At 36.0% G+C, this 13,540-nt stretch overlaps 2 protein-coding genes across 2 annotated transcripts in view; both read right to left on the bottom strand.

The window, feature by feature from the left end:
* Positions 1-13,540, bottom strand: part of LOC121416152 (serine/threonine-protein kinase ATR-like) — a 63,732-nt gene that overhangs the window by 24,789 nt on the left and 25,403 nt on the right. Inside the window, exons 26-34 of the mRNA XM_041609629.1 lie at positions 13,183-13,284; positions 5,243-5,338; positions 4,501-4,674; positions 3,899-4,056; positions 3,291-3,410; positions 2,497-2,716; positions 1,767-1,835; positions 996-1,133; positions 115-269 (exon numbers count right to left, since the gene is read on the bottom strand). Coding sequence (XP_041465563.1) covers positions 115-269; positions 996-1,133; positions 1,767-1,835; positions 2,497-2,716; positions 3,291-3,410; positions 3,899-4,056; positions 4,501-4,674; positions 5,243-5,338; positions 13,183-13,284 — 1,232 coding nt within the window. The remainder of the gene's footprint in view (positions 1-114; positions 270-995; positions 1,134-1,766; positions 1,836-2,496; positions 2,717-3,290; positions 3,411-3,898; positions 4,057-4,500; positions 4,675-5,242; positions 5,339-13,182; positions 13,285-13,540) is intronic.
* LOC121416151 lies at positions 9,557-11,289 on the bottom strand. Its single transcript, XM_041609628.1, has 2 exons — positions 10,920-11,289; positions 9,557-9,860 (listed from the first exon to the last, which is right to left on the bottom strand). Exons 1-2 carry the CDS (start codon positions 11,187-11,189, stop codon positions 9,669-9,671), a joined length of 462 nt encoding a protein of 153 aa, XP_041465562.1. The 5' UTR covers positions 11,190-11,289; the 3' UTR covers positions 9,557-9,668.

The following is a 13,540-nucleotide window of genomic DNA, read 5'->3' as shown; positions in this document are numbered from 1 at the left end:
GACTATTTTCACAATAAAGACTTTAGCACCACTCTTCTTCATATGTTGGGTAGATAGACTGACAGGATATAGCTACATGTACATACATGTGGAAAGACAACATTGACAACTAACCCATCTTTGCTGACATTTCTACACTCAAATATCTGGAGCATTTCCTGGATGGCATACGCAGAACAATCCTGTGACCTGGGGTCAGCAGCTGCTAGGAATGCTCTCACAAGGTCATTGATCAGGTCAAAGGCAAAATGAACATCTTCAACACTGGCCTGTATATCATGGATGATAAAAGAGTGAAAGGGGTATAAAGTAAAGGAGAAAATGGAGTAAGCGAGAGAAACATCAAGAAAGCAGCAGGGAGGATTAGCAAGATGCATAGTATGAGGAGAGAGACCAGAGATGACAAAAGTGGCAGAGAGGGGAAACAAGGAGAGAGAGAGAGAGAGAGAGATAGGGAGGGGTTCATGGTTCATCGAACAAAGCAAAGAGAATTGCTTCCCAACCTAACCCGACATAACATAACAGCATCTACAAGTATAATTGAGCAAAAAATGATGAGAAAAGATTCACCATCTTGCAAAAAATCATAAGATTACATCACCATTTATGAAATTAACAGAAAGTCCTAACTTCAACTATTTCATTTGCTTTTCAAAATCAATGTTATTCTCTCGTATATTATTCCATTAGTTTGTTGCAATGGTCTATTCAGTTGCTACTTCAACTTTCCTTTCTGCTACTACACCATTGCTAACTTCTGAGTTTAGAGTTATCTCTTTCTTAAATGTCAATCAATTCTTTTTCTTCTTTCTATTCCTTCTTACCCCTTTTACCTCAAGGTATTGTACCTTATTTCTGCTGATAAAACAATGTCATTTCAAAAGAACAGAATTCTCCATTTTCTTAAAATATTCATTTCATTTCTCTTTTCACCCAATTGTCCTAATGATAGCTTCTTCTACTTGCTAATTGTGACAATGCTTTCAAGCACTTACATGAAACTTGGACATGTCTGCTTTCCTTGATGTGGTGTTGAGATCCAACCTTCCTGGGTCAATAGCTCCTAGGACACCAAGACATTCACCAAATAGGTTCTGAGCTGTGTGATCAGAGTCATGACACCCTGATAGAAGCTGGAGGATTGAGAGAGGAATGCAAACATCAGGTTCTCTTTAATATTCTTTGATTTTACATTGTTAAGCTTATACAAATGTTATGAACGCTTCAGCGATCAAGGAACTGGGTTTGGATCAAAGTTGAAGGTCATCTAGTTGAGATGCTTTACAATGTCCAGGGCTCCGTAACACGAAGGTTTGAAATCAATCGCTAAATACCATTGACCAATCAAGATCATCATTGCATGCATGCTCTGCTCAAAATACTGACCAAGAACCAATCAGTGCGGTTCTTTCATATTTGCAATTCGTCGCAAACCTTTGTGTTAAAGAGTCAAGATGAGTGAACCATAGGATATCAGTCTTTTGACTCTTTAAAAGTCTTCACCCTTTCTTTGAAGTCAGATGAAGTAAACCACAAAACAATGAAATATCAATCTATCGATCATCAAAGATAATTTCCCTGAAAAAACTGCAGCATCAAATTCTGTCAAATTGTGCAATGTACAGTAAGTTTTCTTTTAAAAGCAAGTAACAAATATTAGGCAAGAGCATTCACATTTATTTTTCACTGAAAAACCCTAGAAAGCAATGTGCTAATCAAATGTTTATCAAAAATATAGGATAAGTATTTCTTTAATCAGAACTTACAACTGATACAAGCTCATTGATGACTGGTGCAACTGTCTCACTGCCCACAACATATTCATGAAGACAACTCTGAAAAGACAAATAAATATAGGTTATCAAATTCGATTGTCACTAGAATCTAAAGTCCTTAAATGAAAGATCACATCAATACAACAATTTCTATCACATATAATGCAAATCCTAAAATTACAGCTTGTAATTAAAAACTGCATATATCTTTTTGAGATGAAATAAAGAGCTGGAATATTAGATCAACCTTATACTCATCCCACAAATTAAGCCAACCATACATCACTGACTCGTCACAAGACAACAATACTAGTATCTCAGTTTCAATCTCAGGTCAAAAACGCCTTGTCATGCTCTTAGTCTCAGGGTCTTGACGTCTTGGTATGTGTCAAAGGCTTCAAAGGTTCTGGATATCTAAGACTCAGTTACCACATCTACATGTATGCACAATCACACCATAGCAATACTTTTTCTTTAGTATAATACAAAATTACAACATACATACAACTTTGTGGGAATACTACCTTATTGGCTTAAGACGATCACTGTCTGGTGAAAATGAACACACTTTTTGTGTGCATATTTCATACTTGAAGTGTTAAAGTGATGCATGTAGGAATGACTATCCGATTTAGTTGGAGAAGATCTATGCATCGTGGAAATGAACATATTCCTAATATATGAATAAAACTCACAAATGTATGCATTTGGAAGTAACTACCTGATTTGCTTGGAGAAGATCCCTGAGGTTGGATAGAGCATGGATTCTAACATCCACACTCTCATGACTGACCCCTTTCAGTGACCTCTTCAGCAAGGTTCGAAGGTCAGGCTGGCTTGAGGGATCCTCCCTCTGCTCCTTCAGAAGTGTGTTGACCTCTTGAAGCTCAGGAATGTCTGGCAAGAAGTAGATCTCGTTGAAGCGCTCACTGAATACATCTCTGTACATGGGATAGTGACAAATTTATCAAATGTAAAAAAAACTGAGGTAACTTAACTTACACCCAAAGTAATGTTATTTTGATAACAAGCACTTCCATGTGCTGCTAGCTATCGAATCGGCATACCAATTTGCAGGAACAATGGACAGGGGGAACGTTTGTAAAGACAAGCCAACTGAAAGCAATAAACTGGCCTAGATTAGCTGATTGTTTAGTATTAAATTAAGAGTGATCAGTTACCTGAACTGACTCTGCCAGTGGCGTAGATGGAGGGCTCTTGCCCCCCCCCCCTCCAAATAAATCACAACCAAGAATGAAAAGAGAAAAAGAAAGAGAGAAGGGTGACATGATATTATTCTCTGAATATTATGTCAAAATCTATCACAAAGTGGGATTTTTATAATGAAATGTTAAAATTTTGCTTGCTTGCTTGCAAATTTTTATTAATCATACTCAAAACACCATATCTAGCCTCCCTCAAATAGTTGGCTCATGACACCACTAGACTCTGCCCAAAAAAATGCACACACATGTAGATGAAAAAAAGGGGTTTCTAAAAATGATTAAGTCTTACCTGTTATCTATGATGAGAGTGTGTATGATAGTACTGACTTGCTGAGGTAGTTGATTGAGGAGTGGTAATAGGGTGACAATCACCTGACTTAACATTGGACCAAGAGATGATGCATCAACACTGTCAATACAAACAGTTAGCAATCAGTTACCTAAGTAACAAATAATTTATTGCCTAATTGTTTGATGAAATAATTGATTGATCAAATGATTAACTAACCAAATGAATAATTGATTATTGATTGACACCCTTGACATAAGGGAAGGAGAAAAATATCCTCCTGACTGACCATCAGATCCCAAGATGAGACACAAACACTATCGAGATATATAAAAATATCCAATGATAAATAAGCAGATGTCTTAAAGCAATTAATTAACCAATGAAAAACAGATTAATTGATTTGATTGACTGATTGATTGATGGATGGACTGGCTGAATGAATGAAGAAATGAATGAATGAATGAATAATTGATTGCCTGAATAAATAATTGATTGTCTGATTGATTTATATTGATTGATTGATCGATTGCCCAAATGGATGTCTGACTGTTTGCCTCTTTGTTCTACTAGTATCATGTATGAAAGGTTAGCACAAAAAATCTTACCTATGAATAAAGCAGTCCCATGCCTTGCATGACAGAGCTGGGAAGCCATGTTCCTTGTAACGTAGACCTATCTTAAGTGTCGTCATGACCTTGACTCTAACACCTGTGATATGCTTAGGTCCCATCAGCTTCATGATACATACAAGACTTTCCAATGCCTGTAGATACAAAGATATCAACAAAGCAGATTAGCAGATTATCTAATTTTCATCATCCTCTTTATCATTATCATCATCATCATCATCATCCCCACCACCATCATCATTATTATTACTGTCATAACTATCGTCATCATCACCACCATCATCATCATCATTACCATCATCATCATCATCATCATTGTAGTCATAATCACCATCAATATTCTAATCATTCATTATCATAGCAGTGATATCATTATTTACAAGATTGCAGATCCTCAAATAGACTATTTGATCTTAAGACAAAACAACAATATCTTATATGAGAAATCGACCACATAATGATTGGATAAAACTGCAATTAGCTTTGAGAACAATGAACTGAATTGGATGAGACCATCTAAGAAGTATACCAAATAGTGTAAAACCATATAACTTCTCTTCTCCCTATCAAATCTTCACCTGTTTCTTGTCTTGTATGGGTATCCTACTGTTAAGAAGCTGAGAATCAAAGAATGCTAGGATTCCTAGTAGCCTCGGTTGTAGAAAGTCAGCCATATCAGATGGGTGTGTGATAGGACGAGGACCCTTGTATCCGTCATCACGGGATGCTAGCATTGCAAGGCCACTGAACACCTATACAGTAACAAACATTTTTTTAAATGTGGTTTTAACAATTAGCAGACCAAGAACTAATTTCAGCAATATGAGAATGGAACTGTTACATTGAAACAAATGAGAATATAAAAGTGAGACACAATCTTTTAAAGCACACATGTAAATATCTTCTTGCTGTGGGAAATTCAAACAACTAAATGAACATGTATAATGTGCACCTGCTTCTATCAAAAGATCCTAAAAGAATTGTCTATTATTGGTTACTTTGTGAGATAGATTACTTCCACTTCATCTAAAACTCTATTGCTGATACACACTAGGACAGGGTACCTCTCAATCTTTCAAGACATTTTTCCCTTACTATGTCCTGTAATCATTCAAATTCAAATCAAAAGATGCAAGAAAACAACATTTAATTCCAAATAAAATGTAAGTGAATAAATCAAGAATAAGTACTTTGTAATTTGTGGTTGATTTTGTTTAATTGTATCTCAAGCTTTCTTGCAACATGCCATCAAACTTATTTTGGGGACTTGCCTGATATACAAGCGAACGAAAGTTTCTTGTAATGCTCCATAAGACTCACCTGTGAATAATTATGACTAAGATGCAAGAGAAGTTCATTATGAAGACTTTGATAATCCATCCTCAGCAGGCTCCCTAGTTCAATCTCAGTCTCACTCTGTACATCAAATAATTATTGAAAGAAGTGAGTTAACAGTATACACATCGTTCATACACTACCATATTTGATAAAATCCCTGACATTCAATATGAAGAGAGGAAACTCAGAGCTGGCCTGAACATGACTTTGCTAGCAATGGGGTCATTAACCAATTGTCACCCAAAGAAATATGATGAATACATTATTTCCATATCTTAGAAGAAACTGATACATGAATTACATCTAGAATTTGGATTATTTGGATCAATCAACCAATATGGAAATTCAATCAATTTCCCTTTTTTTCTAAATAAATAGAAGTATAACTTCAGAAAATTGTACAAAGTTAATATCTTGTTAAAACAAGTTGTTTAGCTATGACAAGCCAACTATGAGAACTGTTTCCACTGTAACAATTCTTACATTCAATGGAGTTGTTACTTGTTATCTCACATTTCAATAAGTGTAAGATTAATTATTAATTTTCCATATCAGGAAAAATGGTTTCCACTATAAGCACAGAAATAATTATAAAAAAATATATTATAGGATCAACAGATACATAATGGTTCTCTCTCACTCATTCATCATTCTCAGACAATTTTGGGTGATGATAATAACAATTGTAAAATAGCTTTAAAAAATTGACATACCGTAAGGGCGCTAGTATCCACCCAATTTCGGACACTTGCTCAGACAATCAAGAAAATTGAATTTACCTCTCTCACTTTCCTATCATACTTTGAAGAGGAAATACTGTGCTTCTTGATACCAGAGCTCGCTAGAAAAAAATTTCGCCGATACGCGCCAGAGATCGAATTATGCGCAGGTCATTTTCACCACTAGTTTCCACCCAGACGTCACTAGTATACACCCACTGATAGATGGCGCTATTCCCATATCCTATAGTGGGATAATTGACTTCCCTTACGCACAGATAGAAGTTCCATGACAATAAACAGACGTAATATTGTCATTGTGATTATTTCTGGGAAATATAACCATGATAACCAACTTATAAACATCTACCCCCCCAAAAAAAAAGTGTTGATGATAATCCCAAACCAAATACTCTATCTCCGGAAGATGCTATATGATATATATATATGAGTGATATATATATATTTCTGTGTGATATAAAAATACCCCTTTTATTATTTTTTGTTTCTACTAAAAATGCTGTTTAATTTTGTAGAACTTTACTTTTAACTCTCATTCTCTTTTCACATATCACTTTTGTCTCATTAATCATCATTCTTCCTTTTAATGTAAATTCTCTTTCCCATTGTCATTGATATACCATATTTTTCTTTTGGTTTTTCTCTATTTTGTTTTTCTCCTGCTCCACCTCCTACATCCCCCTTCATTAAACATTTCACCTCTTTTGCTCTTCAATTGATATGGTTTTTATTATAAATGTCATAAAATCTTCATTATATAGGCTTATTTATGTGTTTTCCTCCTCATGCTCCCAAAAGTTTACTTTCATGTCACTCTCTATCAACAAACGTCATAAACATCAAAGAATTCAAACGACAAGCAAAATAATATGTACATCACGGTAGAAGCCTTTTTTTAAGAATAATCACATTTAACAATTACATAAAATGTAAATGTTTACAAATATTGACATAGATGTAGAAGACCAACATATTAAAGCATATATTCCCCTTAAATACATTTCGGAAAACAAAAAGCCAAAAGAGAAAAGGGACAGGTGACTGCGCTATGCCAACCGAGCAGCAGGAATCTACGCGTTCTAGCAGAAACAAGTTAATGACGGATGAATATTGTTATGTGATGATATCTCACACATTCAATATATTCAATAACAAATCAATACATATTCAATAACATATCAATACATAATCAATACTTAATCAAATCTTCTACAAGAAGTATAACAGGAAACTATATGTATATCAACTCACAACTTTCTTAAGAAAGTATTACTCATTCATCTTCCAGCAAAACTTCTGACGCATACACATAAATTGGTTTCTTATTCACTATATGTCATCTTCTCCCTAAAAGGTCAACTTTCTCCAATTAAGAATAATTATTTTTTGCTCAAGATAGTTCAAGGTTGACAAGAGTCTTGTAAAGAGTCTTGACCAGAATACATTGCAGATATAGAGATAGGAGACTAGATTAGAGAATGGTTTAGAGATAGAGCTACAGAATAGTTTACATTTTACACTACATTGGATTGCGGAGTTTACATTATATATTCAGAGTTTAGTCACCATCACACTTGCTCATGTAAGAGAAATTGCACTTTTTGACATAACTTAAACTTATCAAATTTAACAGAAATTGCACTTAAACATATACTTATTTACATCTACAATTGGTACATCACAAAGAGCAGAGCACTTGTGATGTACCCACGCCATACAGTAATCACATCTGATCCACTCGTCATCATTCATCATCAAACATTCAGGGCATACATACACATCATCGTCATCATCATCCACCCTCGCACTCTTCTCTCTCCTCTTACCGCTCTTCTTTCTCTCAATCTCTGCCTCTCTTTCTTTCTTCTCTTTCGCTTTCCTCTCACTCACTTCTTTCATCCGCTGTAACTTCTCTTTTACTCTCCTCTCCCGTTCTAGTTTCCTCTGCTCAAGTTCTTGCTGTCTTTTTTGCCTCTTCTCCTTTTCAACTTCCTTCTTTCTCTCTTTTTCCACTCTCTTCTGTTCCCGTTCCTCTCTTCTCTGTTTTTTCCTCTCCTCCTCCGCTCTTTTCTCTCTCGCTTGTTCTTCGGCGAATCTTATAAATGCCTCTCCACTTATTGCCTCAGGCAGTTGCCTTTTTCTTCTTCTTTGATTTGAGACTTCAATCTCGGGATAAACGAGGCATTCATCTAGCGATGGCGAGATGAATGCCTCGTTTAGAGGTCTCTCTCCACATGGAGCATCACCATGGATACTCGAAGTATCCACGGTGCAGCTGACTCCATGTTCCCGATGAGCTGATGACGAAGATGGTGCATCATCATCAGGTTCATCGGGTTGAGATGACCTCATGTCATCGTCCAACGGAATAAACGCACTATTCCTAGACGATGGTGTCTCTCCTTCGTGAGGAATCTTATCAACAAAACTGTACAAGTCTGCTGGACGTATTAGGTCTTCACGAAACAATTTCGTGAACGGGTAGATCCCTGCTGCCCGAAAACCAGAAGAGGCAATTTCTGGCTTCCCAAGGAGGTCCTTCCACGCGCCGGCGAACACGCGCGAAAACGTCACTCTTGTGACATAGTCACCGGGGTTTTGGTAACGGAATAGCTCCTCTGCTCGATTCCACGATGCCTTTAATGATCTGAACACAGACACATCGCACGGCTGGAGGATGTGCGTAGCATTGGGAGGGAATCGGTACAAAAGAATCCGATTCGCCTCACAATGCTTCGCTACCTCCAGCGTTTGATGTGCTGAAAGGCCATCGACGAGCAGGAGCACTGGAAGGGGTACTTTCATCTGGACCAAATACGGCTGGAAAAGATTGGCAATGAAACCATAAAAGGCTTTGCTATCCATCCAGCCGTTTTTGGTCCTAGCAAAGAAAGCACCCCTTGGCGCTCCTTGGTATGCAGATCCGTCACCGTGTCGCCCCGGTAAAACAATCATTGGTGGCAAAAAGCTACCACTCGCGCATGCAGTGACAAGCACAGTTACCTGTCCCTTTTCAGCATTCTTAAATTGTTGGATGACTCTCTCGCCTTTTAATGCCAAGACCCGATCCGATGCTCTCCCACCAAGCGGGAATCCTGATTCGTCGGCGTTAAAGAGTCGATTTGGTTCATCAAGAATGCTTCTTGCATTGTTCTCTTCCAAGAACTCTTCTAATTCTTTGAACACCTTCACTCATAAATGTATTTGATTAATGACTTGCATGTATGATGGGGATTGGGTGTCCAGACATTTTAATATTTTGAAGTCTTATTTTTGTATTTTGATTGAAACACACACACACAAAATATTATTTCAGTATTTTGTTCAATATTTTATTGTCATCCATTTAATTTTGTACCAAAAATGAATGAAACTTAGCTGGGGTTACTTTTTCCAAATGGCTGTTAAAAAATCGATAGTCTAAACACACAACAACTAGGATTATGCCATGAAAATCTTGGGCAAAATATCATAATGGAAACTGTCTCGTTTCCTAGAAGAAGTAGAAGAAACAGGAGAAAAAGAAGAAAAAAGGAAAAAAGGAGAAGTATAAGAAAATAATAGGAACAAGAAAACTAGAAGGAAGAAGAAAAAGGAAAGAAGGGTATAATGGCAACATGTTATTTCAAAAAGAATACTCAGTCTGTATTGAACCTATTTTAACAGAATTATATATTTGTGAAGACATACTTGTCTATTCGATTCTTCGTAACTGCTGTACGCTCCTTTCCAATTGGTTGTGGCTTCCGGAAAACCAATTGAGGGTGCCTTGCACGAAAACTGCTCCACCAACGCTTCCCAGGTTTGTTTTCTACAAACGGGTTTGCCCTGCCATCTTTGTCAAGCATTTTCTTCACGACCTGAACAGCAAGAAAAGCAACGACTTTCATTTTATTCTCCATCTTTATTTGAGTGAATTAAATACCTTTCTGCAATTTTCTTGAAAGATCATGGTGTTATGATGAATATTTCCTTTTCTTATTTAACAGTTACATGTAAGAGCCAAAGAATAATTTTTAGTGTTATACAATTATTATTCTTCATTACTTTATATGGCTTTATTTTAATTTATTGCATTATTAGCTGTGTTAATAGCATTATAATCTATATAACAAATATAATTGTCAAAAATTAAATTCCATTATTACTATTAGTATCATTGGTGTTATGATTATTATCATTACCATTCATATTATTTCTATTATTACTATCATTATTATTGTTGTTTTAATAACAGTAAGAAAAGCAGCAGCCCTCAAGCAACATCACCAAAAGTACATTATTCTTATCGATTTATCACGTTAGCTACATGACAAGTCCACCCAAACCCGAAGTTAATAGGAGAAAAGTCAAATTTCATCAAAATTGGATGTAAAATAAAAGAGTTAAACATTTAAATTTTTTCTTTAATTTAAGTCACAAAACAGTTAAATGGACATCCTGGTCCAGTCGGTATGCAAATGAGGGGATGGACAACGTCACTCACTATGTAATGTGCATGAAATATGAAATAATTTCATTTTCTTCTCATTCTTACGTGAAACAAAAAGTTTTATTCATCCCTGAATATGTAGAATTAGTTCAATTGTGTTATCATTTTATGGTTATTGGTCCTAATTGTCAAATCTGTAATTTGACATGATAATAAAAAAAAATAATGAGTAACGATAAAAAAAATAGTGAGTAATGGACATCATCCACTCTCTCATTTGCATGCATGTCACTGAGTTGTGCATAAAACTGTTTTGTGAAAAATAAGTGAAACTTACAAATATCATAACCTCCTTATTTTACATCCGATTATAATGATATTTTCAGCGATATTTTTGTTTGATTGTTCTCTGTTGTTACAAATCATCATTTTTCTAGGATGGACTCAACCTTTAACGCAGCATCAGGAAGAAAACTTGCATACTTACAGACTGAATGTCTCCCCTGGTTTGTCCGAAACCGATTCTCCCCATCTTGATCGTCCATCGTACTATCTCCTCCTCCTCTTTCTCTGTGAGGAATGGTCGTGGACCGAATCTTGAAACCGATGTCCGAGCTCTCCCTGATACTTTGTCACGCAGGGTTTCGTAGGGAATTCTATATTCCTGTGAAGCCTTTCTTATCGAAAGCTCACCGTACCGTACTCTTCGTAACGCCGCATCTACGTCGTCCTGTTTCCATTTAGGAGCACGGGGCATGATCTAAGGGAGAAATAGAATTTGTTCATCATCAAGTCATCATCATCACTATCATCATCGTCACTTATCATCGTCATCATCATCATCATCACTATCATCATCATCATCATCATGAAATTATTATCATTATCCATCAGCATCATCACCAAATTATTATCATCATTCACCATCGTCGTCATCATTTTCACCATCATCACCAAATCCATCATCATCATCGGATAATTATTTTCATCATTATCCACCACCACCATCATTCATCATCTTCTATCATCATCATCATCATTATTATCACATCATCATAATCATCAACATATCATCATCATCATTATTATTCCATCATCATCATTCACCATCGTCATCATCATCATCACCAAATTATTATCATCATTCACCATCATCGTCATCATCATTATCATCATCATCATGACCAAATTATTATCATTCACCATCATCGTCATTATCATCATCATCACCATATTATTATCATCACCAAAATATTATCATTATCCATCATCATCACCAAATTATTATCATTATCCATCATCATCACCAAATTATTTTCATCATTATCCACCACCACCATCATTCATCATCTTCTATCATCATTCACCATCATCATCATCACCATATTATTATCAACACCAAAATATTATCATCATCATCATCATCACCAAATTATTATCATCTTTCACCATCATCGTCATCATCATTATCATCATCATCATGACCAAATTATTATCATTCACCATCATCATCACCATATTATTATCATCACCAAAATATTATCATTATCCATCATCATCACCAAATTATTATCATTATTATCCACCACCACCATCATTCATCATCTTCTATCATCATCATCATCATCAACATCATCATCATCATTATCACATCATCATCATCACCAAATTATTATCATCATTCACCATCATCGTCATCATCATTATCATCATCATCATGACCAAATTATTATCATTCACCATCATCGTCATTATCATCATCATCACCATATTATTATCATCACCAAAATATTATCATTATCCATCATCATCACCAAATTATTTTCATCATTATCCAAGAGTACCATCATCAACATCATCATCATTATCACATCATCATCATTCACCATCATCATCATCATCACCAAATTATTATCATCATTCACCATCATCGTCATCATCATTATCATCATCATCATCATGACTGTAGTACAAGTACATTTCCAAATCAATCAATTACTAGATCTAGAATATACATATATCCTACATTGTCATTGGCCCTTTGCCAAGCTTAATCATACGCTGGGTGGATACTAGAGGAGCGCCATCTCGCCGTGTACGTTCATTTTCGATCAGTGCTAACAACAACGAAACGGCCATTATCGATAAGAAAGGCGACTAGTCTAGACGCACAGAACCCGTGCTCCCCTTGATGGGCGAGACTAAGCGTTTTAAAACATTTTAGACTAAAAAATGACATAAAAATGGAATATTTATAAGTTACTCACCAATCTGGAAACACCAACTTCGTCGCACAGCGTACCTGAAAGGTGAGATTTCACTCGATTTCTTCTATTTAATTATTCGTATGTGCGATGTGCAATGGCGGTTTGCGTACAGAACTAAGCTACAGGCATAAGTGTGCCGATGCGCATCAAATTTAGAGTACGCGTTACGGAACTAGGCCGGTCAAGAATGGGTCATTGACCTCAGCGAGGCACTTTTTGGGTTGGGTGTATACTAGCGCCGTTACGGTACTTAAGCTTCTCGACATGCACTCATCGGAGTAGAATCACATGAATGACGAGAAAACTTTTTCACCAAATGAGCATTTGACACTACCACTTATAAACTACCCGGGTATTTTTAGTAACACAAGTATAAATAAAACAAACTTCACTTTTCAGAAATTTCAATAACATTTGGCAATCCAAATATAACTCATTGAAACCATGGCTTAATTAAGGAGAATACCTGAAAGTGGTATTTACCTGAATGTAATGTAATGCTTTCTCTAGCTCAGTCTTGCCTTGTGTCCTCACCAAGTAGGAGAATATGAACTTGAAGTTCTCAACCAACATCTCTCTGTGACTCTGTTTAATAGCAAAACATAATTCAATACTTCCATTTAAGGGACGGTGTACTAATACACTAAATAAGTTGGGGATGAACTCATGTTTAAGACAGTGAACAACCTTGGCTATCATAACGAAAAACAGTGTAACACTGTTTACTGTACATATCAAATAAATAGGATAGACTTCTATTGACATGACCTGGGCCCCATAAAGGTTAGCGATTAATGGCTAAATGAAATGGCCTATCAAGATCATCACTGCATGCAAGTTT

The sequence above is a fragment of the Lytechinus variegatus genome, chromosome 5 (genome assembly GCF_018143015.1).
Source record: "Lytechinus variegatus isolate NC3 chromosome 5, Lvar_3.0, whole genome shotgun sequence".
NCBI classification, from domain to species: Eukaryota; Metazoa; Echinodermata; class Echinoidea; order Temnopleuroida; family Toxopneustidae; genus Lytechinus; species Lytechinus variegatus.
Note: the sequence above shows the minus strand (reverse complement) of the source record. Positions and strands in the feature narration are given on the sequence as shown.